We start from the raw sequence: 24,789 nt of genomic DNA, 5'->3' as shown, positions 1-24,789 counted from the left end.
TCTTTAAATTGTGAGGTATGCACCGAACATGTGTGGCTCCTGCTTCCAGACCCCACTGATTTTCCCTGCAGCTTCAAGAGGGAAGATGCAATAATGGGTCTGCCTTTCCATGGTGGTTTGGCATTGCTGTATGCCCAGAGTTTGCCTGGTCCCTGCCCACACACTCATCCCTTCATGTCTGTACAGGCAGTTGAAGAAGCATGTTCTCCTCTCTTTGCTCTAATGCCACCACCACTAGCTTTTACTAAGAAGCATCAAAAAGAGTTTCCATCTTTTCTCATTCAGCTCTTGTAAACATGAAGTAATTAGCTGCTTCTGCTTTCCCAGAAGGCAGCTAGAACTGTGTGTCTTCTAGTCTCCTCTTTGGTCCTCAGAGCCATGAAGCAAAAATCCTCCACAGCAGCAAACAAAAATGTTAATATTCCCATGTGCCTCACTAAGATGATTCCTTCCCATCATCAGCTCCCAAATATACCTTTTTTCCATATGCATGCATCTATGACCACAATATTTATGACATGTTTAGAACTAATGCTATGCTAAGACACACAAGTAAGTCTTAATTTCTCAAATTCTCTACGGCTTATAAAACATTTTGATGCAAAAGAACACAGAACTTTAGAGAAGATCACTGCTGGTAGCAATTAAGATAAATACTTTAGGAGTTCAGTCTAATGCTCTAATTTTCTGCTCACACCTATGAGAACATGACTGCTAAAAATGTACATCTGCAGTACCAACAATGATAAGATGTAATTTGCAATAATTCAAGTATAATTGGATGGTGAAATTAACTCTGAAGATAGTCAAAGAATCTAATTTTTAGACACATCAGTATGTCAAACAATAATCACTGACCACAGAATAACATTTACTAATTATCCCATTTAACAGACACATTTGATTTCACCCTCGCCATGCTCCTTTGAAGTCATCTACTTGGGACAGAGCACTTTGGCGCCCTGGCAATCACTAACACAAATAGCTGTGGAAGCATCTAATCCTGAAATGGGAATAACCAAATGTTATTTTCTTCACTGTACATTACAGTGTATTACATTCATATAATAATTACAAATAATTCAGAAGCTCTTTGCTATAATGAATTGCTTCTTAATAATTCAAGCTAAAAAATTACTGCAAAAAGGTCCGAATCCTGCGTAGTAGCTCCTACCAGTTAGAAATGGTACATTATTTTGAAGACTTGTCCATAAAGTTTGAGTAGTTAAATCATGTAACACCCCAAGTGGCTTTAAAGGCCCCTGAGACCACTTTGCAAGTATTTATTCTTTGCTTAGTAGTTAAGGATGTGCATTTTTCATGGTTCGGCTCCTCATTTTACAGGGGTCTGCATAGCCTGAGGTGTCACATTTCATGGGAATTTCACAAAGCATAAAAAATTACACAGAAAAGGAAGATTCATTTTCGCATAGACAGAAAACAACCCAAAGCCTTCCAAGCCTTGGTCAGCTTTAAAAACAAGGGAAATCCATAATTTTATGGTGGTGTTATTGCTGAATTCCATATAGACTATGAGAACCCCATATCTTCCTCACAAGCAGTCACAACACCAAAGTCCATTTCATACAACATACAGAGCAAGGAACTGCTCAGTTTATTTGTAGATGTGTAAATTACTGTTTGGTGGTTAAACTTTTGAACTCGAATTTGCTTCAGTGCCAATTCCCATCCCAGTCTGGGAGAACTCATGCTTTATGCAGTGCGTTAGGACCATCTGTCTCTGCTTCCAGACGGGGCACAGATCAGAATCATATCCAGCAAGAGGGGGAGAGGTGGAAGAGAAGAGAGGAAAGAGAGGGATGGGATTGCTCCACAAACTTGGAAAACAATTCAAGTTTTGGTTGGTAATTAGCCCTCAGTGTAGTAAATACATAGGTAGACTCTAATGACTGTCATTTAAAAGTCTGCAAACAAGAAACGAATAAAGGATATGCTAAAAATATAGAGAGGAAAGCAATTAGGATGCTTTCTGTCATTTTAAACTGCATGGTTTCCAAGGTCAAGCTCTCCAGCTACCCTTGTAAAAGTAAACAACTGCATTTGGGCTTAGAGATCTGAAGAAATAAAAGAGGACTCAGCTCCTGAGCCAAAGGCTGCTGTTTATATAAGTGATCGTGGAGATGGCATACTCTGCCCTCTTCTCTGATAAAATGAAAGGCATTGTAATCTTATCATTTCCAGTCTAAAGAGTTCATGAATCAGGATTCATTCATATTTTTTTTATTTTGTAACTTATCAAGATGCACAAAGAAAGAGAAACAACCTAAGGTTTCTGCACACACATTAAAGGGTACTGATCCAACCAGTCTAGGTCTGTTTTTTCCATGTCTGTTTCCATCCATACGAACTATAACTAACTAACTTTAATAGAAAGCCAGCAGCAGAGGTGATTTCACAAAGGGAAATACCACAGCTGCATCTCAGAGACGTTGCAGCAACCCTCTTCAGTGCTGCTAACTGGCAGGTCTTACTGGCATAGGCACAGCTGTGATTCTGTTCTAGTCAAGACAAGCACCTAACTCTGATACCCTTCCTAATGAACTCTGTTTCAACAATCAAAGAATTGTCTTCACAGGGAGACTGAGTCATCCAGTTCACCTCAGAAGCAATAACTCTAAGTGGTCAAGCTTCAGACATTTGATTTCTCTTTAAGAACACAGGCCCTACTAAAACTATTTTGATGTCAATCAAGAAGTTTAACATAACTTTTAAAGGGCTGCACATAAGAAGTCTACTTGAACACACACCGATAGGGATGAGAACATCACAATTAAGTGTGGACACCTGCGTACTGAAAGTCAAGAGTAGAGCAAAAGGAAAGTTTTGATATTTGGCTTTGGGAAAATAAATAAATGTAAAGGAAATCCTAATCATGTGCTGTTTGTTCTATTTACTTAGAGCTTTCAGCATGCAACTTCAAAGATGCTGGAATACATTTCTACAGCTGGTATATCTCACACAATTCTACAGTTCACACTGATACGGGAATAATGCAAATATATGCGTTCTACATAGCATTATCTCCATTTTCCATGCTAAAGTTACATTGCTACCATGTGCTTTACTGCCGTGGTTCCAACTCAGAACAAGTGTATTTAGGACAGACGTAGCCTCTTACAGATTTTATTTCTATTCTTATGGTATTTATACAAATGATGCCGATGACACAAAGCATCACATATATTTACTGCCAAAATGTGCCCTTCCTCTTACTAAATGTTTTGCAATATCATTTAGAATAAAAGGCCAAAGCCCCACAATCTGTCTGGTTGAGGGAGGACAATTCAAAAGCACTGGAAGAATTCTGGTCCTTGCAGTAATGAGGGGTCTCTGGCAAAAACAGCCGCCTGATTCCTGGAACTGGATTGCCTCATTACAGAGAGCACATTTGCAAATCCTGAACATTCCAAGCAGACCTTGGCTCAACGCAGAAATACCCTCAGCTTACTGATAATGTCATGTTCAGCTCTCAGAGCAACGGGTTATCAGCAGCAACTTCCACTGCCCAATTGCAAAACCTCACCCTCGCTTTCTGCTTCCTCCAGCTTCTTGATGTCCTCGGGCACATGGCATCCCACTGACAGACAGTAACCAGATGGTCTTTTACCACATAGCACTGAGCTGTTTTAGGAATTTAATCAGATTTCCCAGAATACGCAGCACAACCGGTTGTGCTAAAGTTGGTGCGCAGGTGAAATCGCGTGCTTCTAGTGTTATAAATAGGCCCAACCAGCAGCAGTTGAATTGTCTGCCTACTACTCCGGAAAACCCAGCCTATAGCTCAGTGAGCTCCCAGTAATGCTGGATGACCCCTGAGGCACCAGTGAAGGCTTCAGCACCGCAAGGCTACTTCTTTTCTCTCCATCTATCTCATCACAAAGGTTGGCTCCCATTTATTAATGAGGAATCAAATTTCCTCATCCTTACGCCCCAGTGCAAGATCAATTCCCACTCCTGCACCTTTGGAGCCACTGCTTTTCTAGGGAACCTCTCTGGCATTGGCAGCTTGCAACTCTACAGGCTGCAGATATTAGGGTTGCACAGAATGGTTTTAATGGACTCCTACATAGTTTAAGTGTGTAACGAAAATCAGAATGTGCCTCAGAGTTATTTTTCACACATTGTATCAGTGGCTTAAGATACTTCACTCTTTCTCACTTACATTTATAGAATCACAGAATCACCAAGGTTGGAAAAGACCTTCAAGATCATCCAGTCTAACCATTCACCTATCACCAATAGTACTCACTAAACCATATCCCTCAACACAAAATCCAAACGTTCCTCCATCACCTCCCCAGGCAGCCCATTCCAGTGCTTGGCCACTCTTTCAGTAAAGTAGTATTTATCTATTTATGGCTCATGTAGGACTTTTCTGGTAAAAGTCCTCCATAAAATTACCTGAAAATCCTGAAGGTCTTTTCAAAATTAAGAGAGAAAATAAGAGTGCTATATATATTTTACCTACACACAAAAATAAAAGCATGCTTGTAAAAAAGCGGTTCCAAAATAAACCACATTTACTATTAATAAAAGAATTTTTAAAAGTAGAGCAAAATAACCGGACTGTTATTCTGCCAGATTGAAGATGCTGGTGAGTTTGCATATGAAACTATGATTTAATGTTTTTAAAAGACATGTCATTTTCCCTCAGAGACATCTGTGAGGGACAGAGAGGACAGGACCATATGGACAGAGCCTCTCACTGTGGTGCATGATGAACTCCCTACATCTTTCTTAGTCTGTTTTTAAAACAACTAATCCTTGGTCTATACAGGGTGTTTTTCCTTCTCACTCTTCCAACAGCTAAATTAACAGAAGACAAGACAACAACTATAATTCTATCAATTGTTTAATTAAACTGTGCTCAATCATAGCACTTCAGATTTTGAGTTTTCATTCCATGCAAAAAACACATTTCCAAATAATATTTAAAGCACCTTCAAAATTACAGTAAATTTTGTATTAAATGAAGTGTGGACAGTCTTGTTTCTTTTTCACCACCACCATGTATTTCTGAAAATCTAGGCAACGTCACCAAATTGCAACCTTGTAACTGGCACAGAAGCACTTAGCCTCCACACAGTGAGTGGAGCTCATACGGATACTCTCAAAGAGAAAAAACAAGAAAGGAAGAATATATAAAAAAAGCAAAATTGTTTCTGTGGGGAAAAAATATCCCATAAAACATAGTTTCTTTATGTCTCCATGATAAGTAAAAGGAATGTCAAAAAGGAGATTTAGGGTAAAAATGTAGTAAGTAAGAAGAAATAAAAGCTGTGTCTTAAAGCAGTATTTCAATGGAATAACTTGAGGGAGAAGTCCTGGCTACTGTTGTTTTGGGGCCCATAGACTATACATTGTCAAAATGGAATTTTTTTTTTTTTAATGATTCTGTCAAACAATCCTTTTTCACAGGACAGCAATAAACAGTGACTCTTCAGCACTCGACAAGGAACTGTCCTGAGTCTTCTGCCCTGCATGCAAACGACAAACATATCTTCCGTTCACTCATTAAAGTAACTAAAACTTCTGTGACTCATGTTTAGTCATTTTTTTGGCAGCTCAGTCTGGCTTGAACCAAGTTGGAACTGCTGAGCAGAAAAGCACAACTAAGAAGCACTGGAGCAAAGCAACACAGACTTTTAGAGGGAAAAAAAGAAAAAAAAAAAAGCAATCTCTAGAAAAAGTTAGTCCCTGAGAATGTACAAGAGCATGAACACCCCCAACATTTACAAATACCCATATTTCCAATCTACTTTCACTGCTAAGCACAAGTTATTTCTTTGTACATTCAAAATACATTCGAAATACTTCAAAACCAAAGACAGCAGCACTCAGGTGAACCTTGCCGGAAGAGGCAATGCAGTGGCTAAGGTTGCAATTTGCTGTCAGCCCTGTAAGTTATACTAGTGTCGTTGGAGGAAAACAGCTAGTTAAATGAAGGTTCTGGAGAAATGCAGCCAATATGCGGGACTAAAGAGAAATCCTATCCCTTTACGATCCAAGTTAAACTCAGTGAAAACAAGGAGGATATATTCCACCCCAAGAGGAACCACAAAGCCATGACACCACAGCAGTAAAGTAGAAAAAAATCAAGACAGACTACTTTTTTTTTTTTTTTAAATCTCTGTAACAACCATTGTCTATGGTCTTCCAAAAATAATACATGAGAAAAATACCCTTACGTGATGTATTTAATGTTTCTTTTCAGTACTCTCCTCAACATACTTGGATAAGATTGGCTGGTTACACTGTATGTACAAACCTATCTTTATCTCTTAGCACATGCAGATCTATTCAGAGAGAATATGCTAGCTCCTGGAACTGAAAACCAGCTGACAAAATATTGGAGTTGTAACAAGCTTTGAACTTTCTGAAAGACAGTCACAACAAATCTGTTTTTTCAAATAAAAACCACATCACATGGAAAAATCCTATCATTGTAATAGATGCTCAGATATCCTACCCAGAAAGAAGCTTCAGCTTCGTGAATCAGCAAAAGGGGGAGATAGGAGGGAAGACAGGATTTTGGTATTTGGAAGATTGTATCACTCCCTTTTAGAGCATCTTAAAATAAGGATTTTAGTTCAGATGTGACTGATTCTCAGGTACTACTGGATTGTTTTGTCAACTGTTAGGCTCAGTGCCCTGGATCTTATGTGATACTGGAAAAGAACAGTTCCAGGGCTATCCAGTGTTTCGACTGTAGAACCACTCGGGTACTCAGGCAAACATCTATGAGGTTTCCTTCAAATTTTCTGTATAATGCTGGATGAATGCTGAGCAGATGAGGCACTATATCCCTAGACTGAAGAGCAGGCTGTTGGTGCACCACATTTATTTTAAATCATAGAACAGATTAGGTTGGAAGGGAACTTAAAGATCATTTAGTTCAAACCTCATTATATGGGCAGGCTTGTCACCCACTAGATCTGCCCAGACCCCATCCTACTTGGCCTTTAACAGTTCCAGGGATGGGGCATTCACTACTTCTCTGGGCAACCTGTTCCAGTGCCTCATCACTCCCTTAAGTAAATAATTTCTTCCTAACATTTAATCTAAATCTCCACACTTTTAGTTTAAGTACATTCTCCCTTGTCCTGTCAGTATCAGAGCATGTAAAAAGTTGGTCGTCCTGATTATGAGCTCCCCTCAAGAACTGGAAGGCCACAATGAGAGCTCCCCAGAGCCCTCTCTTCTACAGGCTGAACAAGTCTGGCTCCCTCAAACTTTCCTCACAGCAGAAGTGCTCCAGACCTCTGATCATCTTTGGATCACTTCCAGGAGGATCTTCTCTGTGATCTTCTCAGGCACAGCCATGAGGCTTACTGGTCTGTAGTTTCCCAGATCTTCTTTTCTACCTTTTTTTAACAATGGAAGTGATGTTTCCCTTTTCCCAGTCAATGGGAACTTCACCTCACAGACATAACTTTTTAAGTATGATGGAGAGTGGCTTGGCAACCACATCAGCCAGTTCCTTCAGGACCCTAGGAAGCATATCATACAGCCCCCATATACTTGTACACATTTTGCTTCCAAGTCTGAATTTTATGAGAGCATCTAACTGGTTTTCTCCCAGAAAGAATTTATTATTTTTTTTTTTTAGCAGCAAAGAAAATCTTTTTTGCTCTTATATTTCCCCATCTTTGTCTAGTTGCACTGTGGTTAAAAGTTTTTTACTTCTGAGTATATGCAAGCTACCATTCAAGTATATTTACATCACTGCACAACTCCTGACATAGAATACAATTTCTGTTGTACTGATTTACCTTCTTAATACAACCCCAAAATAGATATTTGTACCGTCTGATCTTCAAATTATTCACATGAAACCACATTTACTGTTTGAATCCTAGCTTTCAGTAACTTAGCATTTCTGGTTCTTACAAAATCCCTCTATTTATTTTTGTATTTTCTTTACTCCTCAATTTGTAGATTGAATGTTGGCAGCTAAATACACCAAACTGACATTTTTAGAGACAGCTATGTACGTCAGTCTAAGAAAATTAAAATGAGCAATACACCACAGTTATGTATCTATTAATGTTCTCTGTTGACTATGAAATCACCAAGTAGTCAGGATCCCTTGGTATAATGGCTCTCCTCTCACTCATAACCCTTCAAGCCACTGAAGGAACTCTCCTGATTTGCAGCCTGGGTTTCCTTGTTAAAAACTGTAGTCACACACAACATGTATGCAGGAACACAGTACCATAAGTTAGCTTTCTAATTCAGTAAGACATCTTTTCCAGATCATTTCTCAAATTCTACCTTTATCAGTAGTCTTGAGCTCAAAGAATAGATTGTAAACCTCAAATTACCTGTTTAACTCCAAAATATCAGATAGCCTAAATTGCTTCCAGCCAACTAACAGTACAATACGACCGTTTCACCGTTTATTCTAAGTTATGCCTTTTCTTTCTTAGAATTAAGGCTTTCCAATATAATCTAAATGAAAAGCTGAACAGTTGAGAGAATATAAGTATTTTAATTTTCCTATTTGTCCTGCTCAGCAACATGTGTTAATTTCACCTCAATTTTGCTGCATAACATGCAAGACCCTGTACCAAAGAGATAAATATGTTTCAAATATGCTGCGAGTCACAGCAGATGTCTGAAAGCTTCACAACCAAAACCAAAACAACTGCTTCTGGATACATTTCTCTTACCTCTCAGGATGTAGTTCTGATAATTCTGGTCTGCTTCTGCTCCTACTTTGATTAGGCAAGTCAAGCCTTCAGCGATAACGAACTCATGAACCAAGTCCTTGTCATCCTACCACAGAAGAAAGGAAAAGCTATGTTAGAATTCCAAAAGCAGAATCCTAACATAAAACCAAATGCATTCCTGCAACATTGACTTTCTTTATCAGATTATTTGAGTTTATATGAATGATGTTATATAAAATGCATTTTAAAATTAAATACTTGATATAAACAGATAAAAGCCATACTTTTTTTTTACCTTTAAGTCGACTACAGAGGTTTAATATCAGTAAACATTTGAGTTTGGATTTTTTCCATTAAAGGCTTGCAAACATTCTGCCTGATATTACAGTATCTTCATATTTCATAAACAGACATCCCTAAAATATTAGAATGTCAGTGTTAGTATGAGAAAGCCATGTCTATGCCTTAGCATAATTCCAGTTTCAGTATTTCAAGTGTGCACAACAAAACTTAAGACTGGTTTTTATTGCAATGTAATATTGCTCTGTGACAGTCAGTATATTTAGAATGGGAAATTATAGTGTTAAACACAAGAACTCTTGTAGACAGTATTCCCACATTTTGATGTAAAACAAAGTGAAAGAATGAAAGAAAATACTCCTTAGTGAAGCAGAATGATAGTATACTCCTTCTAGGAGGTACATGCAGAAAATGATGCCAAGGAACTACAGAGCACGGTATCTGAAGTTTTGCTTTCTCATCTTACCGAGGCTCATGGAGACAAACAAAAGGCTATTAAGAACTTGATTAAACAGCATTTAATGAAGTAGCTACATAAATAAAGCAGGAAAAAAAAAATGAAACAGAGCTACTCTGAGAACAGAATCATCACTTTTGCTCATTGACACTCTCTTTGGATTATTTTTAATACATGCTTTTTCACATACAACAGTGTATTCAAAAGAAATTTCATCTTTCCAATAATGCAGCTCTAAGAAACCAAGATCCAGACAGTAGCTTTGTCTAGAGTGATTTCTGAATTAGCAGCATATCCTTTGAAAACTACCAAATAAACTAAAATAAACGGGTCCTTTATTAAGAGACCCAAGCACCCGATTTTACAAACACGAGAGATGTTCTCTATCTATCCATTTGCCAAACTCAAAACAGTGATACTACTAGTATAGTAAAGAAAGAATATGCAGACAATCTACTTGTTAACCCAGAAGGCACTAATCATATTCTGATTTTCTTGGTTTTATGTGATGGTATTTAAATATACACACAAAGATGGAGAGGCCCTGCATGAGGGTGGGGAGCATGGCCATGTGCAGGGCAGCGCAGAGGATTCTGCACCCCCTGAGGGCCAGGACACTGCTCCTTTCCATAAATCACTTTTACTCAAAGAAACCAGAGCAATCTCCAGTTCTCCTAGAATTCTGAAACTGATTTCTCAGAAAACTCAAGGGAGAGGAACATTTCCCTGGAATCTGTTGGCTAAGCTCAAAGTACAGTACATTCAAGGTTCAGATGCACTAACTCTGCACCCAAGAGAAATTCAACAAGGAGTCTGCCTGACATTCACAAACCTTGGAAAGTAAGTTACATTGTATGCCAAAGTCAATGGCTAGACATTCTGTACTACTGAACTGAAGAGAGAATGTGCCAAATTCCTCCTATATTGAGTGGGTGGTGGTGGGAGCAAGGGCAAGGGACAGAAAGAGAAAATCCACCCTGCAGAAGTTTTTCTCAAAAACCTGGTGACAAATAGATGCCTATATATATATATATTTTTTTTTTTTGGATAATCATGATGTCTAATTTAAGAGAAGTAAGATATGCAATAATAGATAGGACTTATTGAAATAACTACAGTGATTATTATAGATGGTAACAGAACCCCAGCTCAGAGTACACTTCCTGAAATAAACTTCACAGAAAGTTTAGTAGACATTCTGATTTAGCATCAAATTCTGAATAGTGTGCTGGCTCATCCTTGCGTCGAGATAAAAAAAAACTAACAAACAAATCATAGAATCACTCAGGTTGGAAAAGATCTTAAAGATCATCAAGTCCAACTGCAACCTAACCATACTACCCTAACAACCCTCCATTAATCATGTAACAAACAAATTAAAAACAACTTCCAGGACAGACTCAAAATTAAATAAGCAAAACTGGAAAAGTGGGAAGAAAAAATAACCATGACCTGCAGACTGTGGTATTTGTTAACAGACCTAACATTTTGGAAATTTAAAAAAAGAAAAAAGAAAAAAGTTATTCAGAAGATACTGAAGAAATTATCCCTACATTAGAGAAGTTAAAAGTAATCTGGCTGTAAAAAACTTCAGATCAAAACTGAGAATGAAAGAAAATTTTAACAGCAAACAGCAATTAAGGGCTGTTGACAATCAATGAAAATAAAGCTGAAATAGCCTGTACAACTTTAAGATGTTTTCCAAAATCTAAAGATTATGTTGATGTATATTCAAATTTCACCTGGGGAAAAATGAATCTTTATTTCCCCAAATGCTTTGTACTGAAGATCTGCTTTTTGTTGGTGAAAATGGTGAGATCTGCCTCCTGGAACTTTTTCAAAGCAGCTGAGGGGAGGAAACTGCTGCAACATAGAGTTGTCCCTGACTGAAATGAGATATATTGCAGGAGAACTGCAGAGGAAATGAAGGGGATGAGGGACTTTAACCAGACTGCTTTTGGAAAGCAATGAATAAACAAATCAAACCTGAATTAAAAAAAGGCTTTTAAGGTACTTCTCCTCTCCCAAATAAAAGGGAAAAAGAAGGTGTAATGAAGCGGAATACAAACACATCATGCTCCAGACATAAATTTGAACTCAGCACATTATCTATCCCATCATGTATATACAACGAGAGGAAAGAAGCAAACATCTGGAATGTGCACGGAAAGATGAAAAGGAATCCAGACCCATACATTCTAAATTGAAAGGAGAATGTTTACATCAATTTTGTTCTAAGATAATCTTTTCAGACCCATTAACTCACTGACTTGCCAAGTTAGGTGACCTCAAGAGGAAAGGCTACTCTCTACAACGGTAAGAGGTTCAGGTTTCCAGGAAGGGAACATTCATTGTGCAGAATATATAGCGTGTGTGACACCGATATGCACAAGTAGCTGCCACATGTGTGTGATAACAGCTAAAAGGAGGCTGAGAAAGGTTGTCATTTGGGATGGAAATGGACTCCTCCACTAATATCACAAAAATTTATGAGCCCTTAATCAGTAGGTATTAGAGCACTGATGAGAAAAGCAGCAAAACATGGTTAAAGCTCTCTAGGCTTCCTGTTAAGCTCCTGCAGCCATAAAGATTGCTCAGTGACACCGAGACAAGCTACTTACAGTCTTTAAGAAAAAGACTTTATTGATGGACTCATCAAGGAAATATATTTTATGTATTCATTCACAGACTTGGAATGAATCATATCTTTTCTCTGTTTAAGCATCTTAGATGGTCGAGAGAAAAACAAGACAGTATATGTTGCTTTGTAATAGAACTCTATTTTAGACCAGTGTATGATGAAAAAGACATTTAATATATTCAAAATGCTGAGTTTAAAGCTTGCTTACTGAGCCACGTCTAACAAAATGCACAAACTGTACTTTTACCTGCACAACAGCTCTTTGAGAAATCCTACAAACAAACCCTGTGTTAAACAGTCTCCAGCATGCACAGGTGACACTAATGCAAAGAAGTGTAGCCAAGATTCACCTTTGTCCCACTAGTTCTCCCCTCTCTGCCCCACCAGATACATCTCCAAGACAGTTTTGTGGGGTCTTATCTGAAGATGGGCAGACTTCTTTTTTTCAAGCAACAGCACGTTGCAAGAACACGCCTCACCTGATGTTCAGTGTACACATGCAAAAATAAATTGTTCACATAATGTTAAACATAAATCTTTCTGAAGTCTGCTATATTTCCATGGGTCACATATTGGAAAAAAATTTACCTAAAGCACGCTTATTTTCCTGCCACAAGAAAGTTGCTTCGCTTTCTAACAATAATCAAGGTTTCAGAGTACAGTTTCTTAAGTTTTTTTTTTAATTTATTTTTGGTTTAGCTAACAACAACTGGTGAAAGCTCTATTCCAAGTATTTGGGGAAACTGGATTAATAACTGAATAATCACATTTGGATATGCACACGCATATTTCCCCTTTACATGGCTAGCAGCTGTGCAATGCGCTCTGCCTGAGGAATTATATCAAGATGCTTGACTGTGAGATTTCTACCGAACAGAACATCATTTTTATGTTTTTTCCTTCCTTTCATAAGCTCCATTGTTTTAGGTTGCTTGAGCATTTTAATATTTAGTCCTTAATTCTCTCCTATTTCTGTTACAAAGTTAGACATTGTCCATTTTATAAAGTTCACTTACATAAATTAGGAGGTGTGGCTCTCCCCAGCCTGTGCTCTCCACACAACATGTTCTTTAGTGAGCCAGCAATCATGTTACCTACTGACCGAACTTTCCAAAAAGCAAATGCTGCAATAATCCAGCATAGAAGGACAGCAGTGCAGGCAGCCAACATACTGGCCACATCCACAAGAATCTTCTTGCTAAGCACAAATAGGAAAAGAAAGAAACACTGACTATTGGCATACAGTAAGGGACTGCTTTCACACAAGGAATGAACCAAGGGTTCTTGCACTTCATCCTCTGAGGAAGACTTTCCCTTACTGCTTGTCACTCCACACGATCCCTATAAAGAGAGGTTTAAGCTCTGATTCCTTAGACTAGCTCTGATTTTGCCTCTAAACTGAAAAACAACTTCTTAAAGTTATTCTGCATTCACATTTTCACATTGGGATAATTCATGTAGGCAAGGGGTTAATACTGCCAATTCACTGTGCAACTTCACATAGAGAAATTTAAGCCCTATCTGCTTCAAAGAGGAGAAGCATTCTCCTCCACACCCTGAATACTTGTGGGGAGGATGCTGGCAGTGTACTGACACATAGTTTGACCTTCAAGAATGGCACAGAGCATCACACACTGACTAGCTCCAGGATTAAAATTCTCTACTTTTAAGAGAGGGAGCTAGGGAAATCCTCAATCATAGCTGTGTTCATCAATCACATAGCATGCTGTCCTCATTTTACATTAATAGTAGGAGTCATGTCTCCTTGGAAATCCCTTTTCTTCAGATTCTACTTCCAGGAACATATGTTGCATAGCAAATGAGCAAAGCTGAAACAGAGACCTTGGATGATTTTGTTCAATGTAGAAAAAAATAAAATAGCAAGAAAAAATACATGGGTTACTAAAACGACAGCCACTCACAGAAACTCCTTTCAAAAATGTAAATAACATCCACTCTTAAAGAAGTGTTTTTCTGTTGTTGCTTTTTTTTTTTTTTTTTTTTTTTAAGTCTCCTATAAAGTCAAGATAGGATCACAAAGTTGAGCTGATTTTAGGATTAAGGGTCAGGGATTAGGCTTTATTCATTGGGGGATGTAAATCAGTAGCAGGGGGGCAGCAGTTGACTGGTAAGGAGAGGGAGGAAGAAGGCAGGTCAAAGAGCAAGGCATGTACCACTGCAGGCATTTGCTTGTATATATCCTCAAATGAAAATGCATCTGGATCTCTATCACGAGAAAGTTAGATGACCGATCAAAATCAAAAGCTTCCTTGTTAACAAGCAAGTAAATGCAGAAATGTAAAATCTGGATTTCTTTTTGTTCAAAATAGTATCAGTGAAGGGCAGAACATTAGTCTACCTCTTGTAGGTAGACTCCTAATACTTCAAAGAGAACAGAAAATTCCTGATCTTTTCCTAAGTATTCCTCTGGTTCTGGCAAACCCTAATATATGAAAAAAAAAAAACAAAAAAACAACAACCACCCACAGCTGATCTCTAACCTGACAATTCCTGGCAGTGCTTGGAACGTGAGAGCGCAAATCTATCAGAAATTCACTCCCATTACCTGAGAGCTTCACATACATAAGCTCTTCATATAATTTAAAATACGTATATTTAAAAAATGCTTTCCCCCAGTAGCAATGGATAATGAACAACCAGTTCCTCTTGGCCCTTCTTTCAGCTGCTTAGCTACCAACACGACCCCAGAGCCTACATTAGGAATATGTAAATATGTAAATATACATATAGCACAATAAAGTCTCCACAATAATACTTTTTAACTATTACTACTTGCCTTCAGTATCACAGCATCTGCTAAATTTACCAGCAAAATAATTACTCCCACTGACAAGACTACAGTGATCGAGTAATAAAAGAGTTATGTTGAGCTCTATTAGAAACAGAAATCTCAGGCCATTTCTGGAGTCCAGTTTCTTTATTGGCTATGCAACAGGTTGCATTTTATAGATCAAGATTGGCTTGCAATGTTTGCAGTTAGAATAGCTCATTTTGGCTTGAAAACTGAGTAAACATGGTCAGGAAGTGATTGAAAGAGCACAGGATGCCAAGATATAATTTATAGTTATTTTCCCACACTTCAAATTAACGCTCTGCTCTTTGCACTCTAAAATCATTGATACAATTAAAATATTAGCTTGCCAGTCTCCAGAAGTGCCTGATACCATCTAATTCAATAGACACTGTTTATTTCAGTTCATTTTAAGAGCTAAGTCACATACTGCGAACAAATCTGAAAAGAGATCATCCAGAACACATACGCACACATACTTATACAAATACATCCATGAATGTGAGCTCTACGAGTACCTCCAGATTGCATCAGCACTCAAACTTAAGTTACTCAAGCACTTAAAGTGCAATTCTATACATGGATGAGTCGAGGCTCAAGCAGGAAAGCCTTGTACTAAACCACTGAACTTCTGCTCACAGTCAGGGTCCTATTTTTAAAGCATAAACAAAGCACAGCTCCCAGTCAGCTAGGAGAAGGGTCCTCTCTTTCATAGTGTTTTCATTCTGATCCTTAGTAACTCAGGGGAAAAGTAAAGGTTTTAATAGTATTACTTTAAAAATTAAAACACGTGAAAACTAAATCAATGTTCAATACCAAACATACAGTTCTTCTCAAGACTGAATTACTTCCAGCTTCAGGATACTTGGAAACATTCTAATATGAAAGAACCTTCATTTTTTTTCACCCATCTCGATTTATATTTATAAAAAATAACCATATAAAGCTTGAAACAAGGCACGTATCTTTTTAGTAATGCAAAGACTTTTCAAAGAATACCACCTGAGAAACGAGAGACACTCAGACACCTAAGATATCCAGCATCAACCACATAGCTATTATAGTAGCTGCCCCATAGCATATGAAGAAGCTTTGAGGAAATAAGCTATGGAAAATAATCAAATCTTGCTTTATTAGATTTGTTGAGATTCCATAGAGCCAAGCCAGTGTTTATTAGACAGTTAAATAATATTGAGATCGTTAAATTCCAGGAAACAAAACAAGCAAAAAAAAGTATAGTAGCAGTTAGACAACCAATACTTCATACATTCAAAAAAAAAAAAAAAAAAAAAAATTAAACATTTTAAACTCTGTTAGCAATCTTTCTCTCTCTTTTTTTTTTTTTTAATTAAATCTTGGCTAGGGAAATCAAAGCAACTTAGTTTGCTCTTTCCTATTGGACATTCATGTTAAAGGATAAAGTTTAAATGTGAAAACTTTCAGTTTATATTCGTATTATCTTATCAAGGTCTAATGGAAATAATGTATCATTACTTCCAACTATTTCTCATTCTTTTATTACTTTGTGATCCTCATTGACACTTTTTTTTGTGTATGAATGAATAATTGGTCCATTAATATTCTAGATTTCTCAAAAGTTTTCTTTCTTTAGCACACACAGAAGACACTATTAAAACCAGGGAGGAAAATAATCTTTCATGTTCAGACTTTTCTGATATTTAATAAGTCTGTAAGAGAGATATAATTGGCAGTTATTCATAGAAGGAAACAAAAAAAAAGGTGAAATATGTTCAGTGGATGTAACAGAATTACAAAGGATCATTTATATGCTAAGCTGATAAAAGACAATTTAAAATTTAAGGAGAGAAGGGTGATTTGTCTACACCGCAGAGTTTTTCCCATACTACATTTATGTTCATACTTAAAATTCTCACTTCTTCAGCTATAAAATCAAATTATTGTGGTGTTGCCTGATCTTTACCATTACTTCCAAAAAAGTTTCTTCCCTTTACTCTGAAGGCAGTGTTTTGCTTGTTCAGTGAGTTTGGTCTTCAACTTCACTACTTTTACATAACCTGACCATTTCATGCATCAAATGAGGGAGATATAACAGACTGCCATCTTACTGTGACACTATAATGCTTCCTTTTCGGGCTTTCACTACATAACACAGAAGATGCAAGACGCCATGTTTATATGAGAAAGAGCCCAGAATTACCATCCAGTTCTACCACTTCTAAAGACTACCTGTTTCAGCTGCACACAGCATTACAATGACGCAGTCCTTCTTTCAGAGGGAACTCAGCTGTACTAATTCTTCAAACAGATTCAAAGAAAGAACTTTGAAAAGAAACTCTAATGCTATTTCACTAAGCTGAACTATTACAAAGAAATTTGCTGCTTTAAATATTTTATTATTGCAGTTAGTGAAGATGTAGATAACTACGGGATCTTTTTTTCTCAGATAACATTATTTCCCTGCAAGTGCCAGAAGTGAACACAAAAATCACACCTCAGTATTAGATTTAATATACATATTTATTAGCCAGAAAAACTTGGTTTGCTCCCCTAGAGACAAGCTGTAGTTATCCCACTGCAGCTTGAAATGAACACCAAAAAAATGTGCTGCTGTGGCTTTCTCCATTTCTTTACACTCCTTTCCATGTGTGTATATACACTCTACTAGGTAAAACGTACATTGAAATTAACAAGATTTTCTCCTACTGACATGATGGAGACAGAATTTCATCCTTTGCCGCTTCAATGGACAGAATATACATCAATAAACTGCATTCTTCTCCCCACCCCCCATTTAGTACTAGAACTAAAAATGCTGGAAACGCCATCTAGAGAAGACCCCATCATATCTTTGATGGCATCTAAGCATCAGATTAAACAACATTCCTGCCTTATGCTACTTACCTGAGGAAGTTAAAGTAGTTAGGTAGCAGAGGTTTATCTCTTATGTGACTTAATCAAGAACCCATCCAAATGGGGACAGGTGGCAGTTTGCTTTACAAGTGATGACAGAAGCCCCTAAATCAAGTCCCTCATAGCTTCAGACCCTGAGGAATAATCAGTCATGCTCACGGGAATGGAATGGAAGGAGCAGCCTCTTTCCTGGAGATCAATGAAGCAAACACAGAAAACTCCTTCTGCTCAACTAAGAATGATTGATGACTCCTTAGCAGGCAAAGTGTGTGACATTTGATTTCACTCACTGATAAGATTATGTCTATCCAAACATCTCCTAGTTAATGTTTTCAAGGCCCCTACATAGCTGTTCTTTGTAACATTTTACACAAAGCTCAATTGTGCAATGATTAATGAATTTTTTTAACAATAGAAGAAAATTCTGCAAGGGAATTTTGCAACAGTGTCATCCAATATTCTAATCACAGAACAAAAGGGCTCCTCAAGGAAGACAGTGGGATATCTCCCGCATTTGTTGAATGACACTTAGTGGGGAAAAATGTCCTAAAAGAAAATAGGCTTTTTTTCCTTAATACTGATAAATACATCTTTTAAGGTTTGCATTCCAGAAAAGCAAATGCACTGATTGATTAAAAATACTTTCCAGAATATTAGGAAGGCATGCAGACTTATGCATGACTACAGATTTCCATATAATTGAAAGATGATTTGTACTTTTCTTATTTCTCTCACATCACGTTTTCATCCAGCTTATTCATGCTTTGAAATTACACAAATCAACGTAATTTGAAGCTATGCTTTCTTTCTTAGTATCATGTAAACTGGATAGTACAGTTTAAAATTATAGGATTTGAATCCTATTTTTCTGATTTTAAGATTAAAACTGAATTAAATGTTCTAAGCAGTTGTACTTTTATCACGTTTTGAATATCACAATCATGTACTGCTAAGTTTTTAGACCCTGATTTTATGTAGGTCTCTCCATAAGTGATGCTTTCTGTTTCAGTGGAAACTACAACAAAGAGGACAGTAACACTGTTTGCTAGAGCAAATTCTCAGCTACAAAACGCTATTTTTCAACACAGTCACCACCATTAGCTATGCATTTTAGCCAGTGATGAACAAGAGCCCTCATGCCACAATTGTAAATAACCGCAGCAGTGGAGGTGACCCACTGTTCCTGTTGCCACTGCTGAAATGCACCACTCACCGCCACACTGTTCCCACACCCACTGGTTGGTTTCCATAAACGTTCAGTAAGTGTCAGTGAATGTCAATGGCTGACATTTTTTCCACATGGAGGAATTCACCTTTGCTTCATACGCACTTCTACATCAGACGTCACTTTGTCAGACTGCCCCGCTGCTGCCATCTGTCACACAGCAACTAAATTTAATGGGATACTGGTGGGAGGCTCAATCTCTACTGCCATGCCACCATCTGCCTCTGACATTGTGGGCTAACATAATAAAACAGGAAGCATTACTTTTGGAGCAGTTCTTGTGTAAGTGCCACGTTTGGATTCTGTCCTTGTACGTCTTTGGGACTTTTATCACTTTGCACAAAAATTCACAAATCTCTGATAATCTCAGAAATATGTCAGAAAATACATACAGAGGGAGTTAAACTGCAGTCCAAAGATCATCAGTAAGATCTGTATGGGTATATGCATGTGGTGTATACACACACGTGCACACTTAGTTATTTTAAAGTCAAGTGCTCCCACAGAACAAACATTACTTTCCCTGCTTGTGGAACAAAGAAAATTGTATTGGCAAGTCAGACGAATAATACCGGAGCACAGTCCAGCAAAAGATCACAGCTATGACTATATTAACCCTACAGAATGAATTAGAACAACTGAACAACATTTCTGTCAAAGAAAAATGCTCCTTACATCTTTTATCATTTTGCCAAAAACAGCTCACCATAAGAAACCAAACAGAAATTCCAGGTTTGTACTAGCCAAATGAATCTTTCATTTACAACTTCAAACAAAGGTCCTGCTTTTGCCAAACATTGTTAAGCTTCACTGAGGCTGCGCATGAAAAACCAAAAGCTCTGACTGTTTGAAATTCTATTTGATGGAACACTTTGGCTTGTTCCCACTTAATGCAAATAAGTGACTGCACACTACCTTGAAGGTCTTTAAATTAAAAATGATACTGACACAGAGCTGTGCCAAATTAACTCAGTTATGATGAATGATTATAAAAATATGGTGTTATGAAGTGCTTTGGCACTTACAGACATGATGAAGTCTCCACAACTTTCTAAAAACTATTCAAAAAAATAAAGTCTGGTTTTAAAGTCAAGATTTTATTTCTGCATTATAACACTGAAGAATGTAAAATACTAAATATGATGAGATTCAAAATTAAACAAATGTTTATGTTGAAAAACAGATTTCTAATGCTAATTTCATTTCATGTCATGAACTATAAGATAAATTAAGTATGACTATTTGGACAAAAATGTTTGGTCTACAACATTACCATAACGTTAGAAATGTTATGTTAACATTTCTTTTTCTTCACTAAAAAAAAACACAGCTTATTTTTCTAAAATATAAAAAAATGATCTTACATTCTTTCTCACTGTTCATTAGGAGATGAACTACGTAAAATCATACTATGTCTTAGCTATGCTACTATTAATTACAACACAAGTGATGGGCAAAAAGCAGCTTACATCATATAGCATTCCATTTTCCAGTATTAGGTGCACTACCTCAGATACTACCCCAAAAACCACGACACGAATACTCTGCATCCTGAGGAAGTCTCCTCAGTTCTCCACTAATGACAGCCTGCATTCTGAGGGTACAGGAAGCTCTTTTGAAGGGTATCTTTGCTCGACAAGTGGCCACCGTTCAACTAGAAGTAGATACTCAAATGATAACGTCATTCCAAAATTTCTTTATCATATATACTAGGAAGCAGGGAAGGTTATTCTAGGATAGTTATATTCTGAAACTGTCAGGCATGCTTACCTTAAAAACCACATTCATTACTGGTGCATTTCCAATAAATCAGATTTGAATTTACTGTCTCTCACACCGAAAGTCTGATTATCTCTTTTTTACAAATTAAATGTTAAGAGAATAATGCTGACTTGCCAAGACAGAAATTAGAAGCCAGAAAACACAAGGATAATATCAACTACCTATGCAACTTTTATGATTGGGTTATGATAAGGTCTTCAGCTGTGCTATCACAGTTCTACTGTCCAGGTTTCTGTAGATCCATGGTTCCTGCACAAGTGAAGTGTTTGTGCGCTTCTCTCTTCCCTTTCCCTTCATTTCTCTTCAACTTAGTCAACTGTGATTATATTTATTAGATGGATAAATATTGAAACATTTCCATGAAAAACCTAATGAGCTGGAAGACAGAGATCCTACCAGTGGGTCAGCTGAAAGCACTGTGCACAAAGTAATTGGAAATACATAGCAGACTTCAAAGAACATAGATGGAAGAGAAAATGAAAACCCGAAGTGGGAAAAGTTTTGGTGGGAGGTATGAGGGCTGTGGTATGGGTTGAAATAGAGAGGTTTAGTACCTAGTGCTACACATGTGTGAGTGCTCAGATTAATCTCTCAAATATATACATTGACAGAAATACAAATACTTTCCCAAAGCAGTTAAGGTGAAACAGAAGGAAGAAATCAAAGACAGTTCTTGGAAAACTGCCATATTTCCTCTGAGCACACAGTCCACCCATGCAGCAAGCTCACAGGGAAACTCAGTTTGCACCCTCACAATTCTCAAATAACCCTTCCATAGGAATGCTTTGAAGAGATGATGTTTTTTTCTAATCTACAGCTATGAGATGACCAGAGCATTTTAGAACTGGAACTCCTTTCCTGTTCAAAAGTTTCAAAATTCAAGGCTTTGTTCTGATCCACAAAAAGGCATCTTCAGCTATCGAAATGTTCCGTAAAATGGATCAGCTGATTCACCAGCTACTCTAGTGCTCAAGAAAATCTTCATCCTGACATTTTCTAAATTCTGAATACTTTGAAACTTGCAGAAAACATTTTGTGTTTTGGAAAGTAGCAATTCTTTAGTCTCGCAGAATTGTGACATGCTGTTATTCTCCTTAGAATAAATGTTTATTTAAAACAAAATAAAATTTTCTGCAGTAACAGCTTTAAGCTTTTGTAGCTATTTCATGAATTTGTACCTACCAACTGCAGTTGGACAATATTACAGATTGTCACTTCATAGGGATTCATTAATAAAGGAAAACAAGTGTTTTTCTTATTAATTTCATGTATATTTCCTGATAGAGACAGAGTGTGTCCTCCTAAGCTCCATTTTAGGATTGTATTTGCAGTACACTCTGGTTTCTACCTACTTTGTTTTCCCTTTTAATGACCTGCTTTTTCCAGTCATGGTTTCCTTTTGGTCTGGCATCTTAACCAAGTCCATCTGACTAGCCAGCAAAACCAATCTGAAATCCAAGCTTTTCATCCAATTCAGTTTCATAACACAACTTATCTATCACATCAGCCCCTTCTCCACAAGACACAAAATCCTGCAGATTCCAGGTCTCCTCTAAAATGAACACACATATTCAAATCTATGCCTTACTTTAGACATATCAGTCACAAATAATACTCAGCTCCACAAAGTATCCTTTGGAATAATCAGTGAATCCATACTCCTAATTTAGAACTAAATTCTAACATCTTTAGGGCTCTCCCACTACACCTTTTTCTTACGGGTTTAGATGTAGATTCAGCCTAGCTTGTTTGTCAAGATTTTGTCTGTAGAAATGCTGGGCTGCTACCGCAGTTAAAGGTTTTCTAGCTCCTCTCTTCACATCCCTCTTCCAGTCCTCACTATCAAGTTTCCATGCAAGAGGAGGTCCAGATTTATTCTCTTTTCTCATTCCAACCAGTAAGTCTACCATTACCCCACATCTGGTCCTGCCTTTTAAAAGACTAACAGGAACAGGAAGGAAGAACAGAAAAACAGAACACCTTAATAAGCAATTGGATAATCACATATTACAAATAAGGTCCTAAAATTTTCTCTTCTGCCAGAACTGTAATTTATTCCCTATATAAAAATAAAATAAATAATATTAAAAAAAATAAAATTAAAGCCATTATTTGCTCACCTGAAATATTTGCTTCAATGAGAAAAGTGCTCGTCTCAGCTCCCGTCCATTGGAATTGTAAAGCTTTTCTGAAAGAAAACAGAAGAAAGTTCAACATTAAGAAAACAGACAGCACTGCAAACAAAGGTAGTACACACTTCACAAGAGTTGAGGAGTAGTGCCCATGTCCTATAAGCTAGACTGATGTCAAAGAAAAGAACTTTGTTTTTTACATATGATAGAGTAACACGCTTATTCATTAAAAGCACGAATTAAAGCTGAACTACTTGTCCATAACTTCAGACTGCATCTTCCAGGTAATTTTACTATAGGTAATACAATACAGTGAGAAACAGTATTATAAGGAAATTTTGAAAATGCCTAGAAATATTCCTCTTTTTCCATTAAGGTAAACTCCGGCTTAATTGAAAGAGCCAGCTCGGTATCAAAAGACACAACTGAGAATACTCTTTGCTTTTGTTATCACAATTTGAGTCTCTGAATCCCATCCTTGACTGCCTTCCCTCCAGACATTCTTTACTTGTGCTCTCATCTTTCTATTGTTAATTCCTCTCTACAATGGCAATGAACGTTAATACCAGAAATAGCCGGACAGTCTGTTCTAAGCATAATTCAAAACAGTGTTTTATTCTCATGAAAACTGATCTTGATCTTTTTCTAAATGAAGCAAAAGCCTTCTTTACATCGTCCAATACTGAAATGTATTCCCCTTCATTTATTTCTCTACCAGTGCATACTCATGGAAATAATTTTATGCAGACAAAAGAAACTCCCTTGCTATCTTTCTGCATCTGTCATAATATATGTGCCTTTGGAAAAACTCTTGTGTTACATGTCTCATGTTTATCGCTGTGTATTTGGAAATGCATGGCAGAGCTGAATATAAGGTTCTTCAAGTCTTTCTGGTCTACTGCATCGACATATTTGACAGAGAGAGATTACAAACAGCACTCTACACTGTCTGAAATTCCTCCACGTTGAATTGCACAAATGCAATATAAGGTCGATTACAAACCAACACATAATCTTTGTGGCCACTTTTGCTTCCTACAAAGATCCTCACACAAGAACCTGCAATGCAGTGGGTGGCAGCAATGGATTGGCAGCAGGTCATTCAATCGATGGGCATGCTGGTGAAGTAGAAAGATTCTTATGAGAAAATAAAATTTTAAAATTCTAAGTTTTCTCTTTTGATTTCCCTTTCTGTTTCTTTTTTAATTGCTACACTACAAAATGAAATATTTTTTTCTCTCCTAGGAACTAAAAAAAAAAAAAAAAGCCCAGCATTTGAGGGTTTCATGCATTTATAACTTGCAATCATTTTTTAGCTTCAATTAAAGATGGCAGATTTTAATTTTAGAAAAACATTTCTTATTCCCAACAGTCATCTTCAACCAAAGGAAAAAGTGAAATAAAACTTCAGCAAGGCTTAAAACTCTTTTTTTTTTTCTAAAAACACTTTGAAAGTTGTTTTGTTCATCTGTAACTGCCTTTGATTTCAAAGGCAGAACGTGTAAAGTTGGCAAAACTATTATTGTTGCAAGTTGTCTCCTTCCTTGCACTGTTTATAGATTCCTGACAAAACACTGTAGGAATGAATTTCACTTCAAGCCATAAACTCAGAGGCACACTTTAATTACTCTAGCTTAAAAACACACTGGCACGTGAAACTACATTTCTTGGCAGGATAAAGAGTAATTTTGTCAAAAAAGCTTAAAGAATAATAAAGGTCTTTTAAGACCTGGTCTGTCAACTTCACATGCCATATTATACAAAATATTCCCCTTTGAAAGATACCTCCATCTGGCATTTGTTATTACTAATTTCTCCCTATTCATAATTCAGCACCATTATTAGCAGAGTGTCT

The 24,789-nt window shown here is 37.1% G+C and overlaps 1 protein-coding gene across 13 annotated transcripts in view; it reads right to left on the bottom strand.

The window, feature by feature from the left end:
- Positions 1–24,789, bottom strand: part of FHOD3 (formin homology 2 domain containing 3) — a 369,110-nt gene that overhangs the window by 178,150 nt on the left and 166,171 nt on the right. For all 13 annotated transcript variants that reach the window (XM_085220515.1, XM_085220513.1, XM_010708572.3 and 10 more), the window contains exons 4-5: positions 22,923–22,990; positions 8,694–8,799 (exon numbers count right to left, since the gene is read on the bottom strand). In XM_085220515.1, coding sequence (XP_085076641.1) covers positions 8,694–8,799; positions 22,923–22,990 — 174 coding nt within the window. The remainder of the gene's footprint in view (positions 1–8,693; positions 8,800–22,922; positions 22,991–24,789) is intronic.

This window comes from Meleagris gallopavo, chromosome 3 (assembly GCF_905368555.1).
Source record: "Meleagris gallopavo chromosome 3, MGAL_WU_HG_1.1, whole genome shotgun sequence".
NCBI classification, from domain to species: domain Eukaryota; kingdom Metazoa; phylum Chordata; class Aves; order Galliformes; family Phasianidae; genus Meleagris; species Meleagris gallopavo.
The sequence above is the reverse complement of the archived record's forward strand: the minus strand, read 5'-3'. Positions and strand labels throughout refer to the sequence as shown.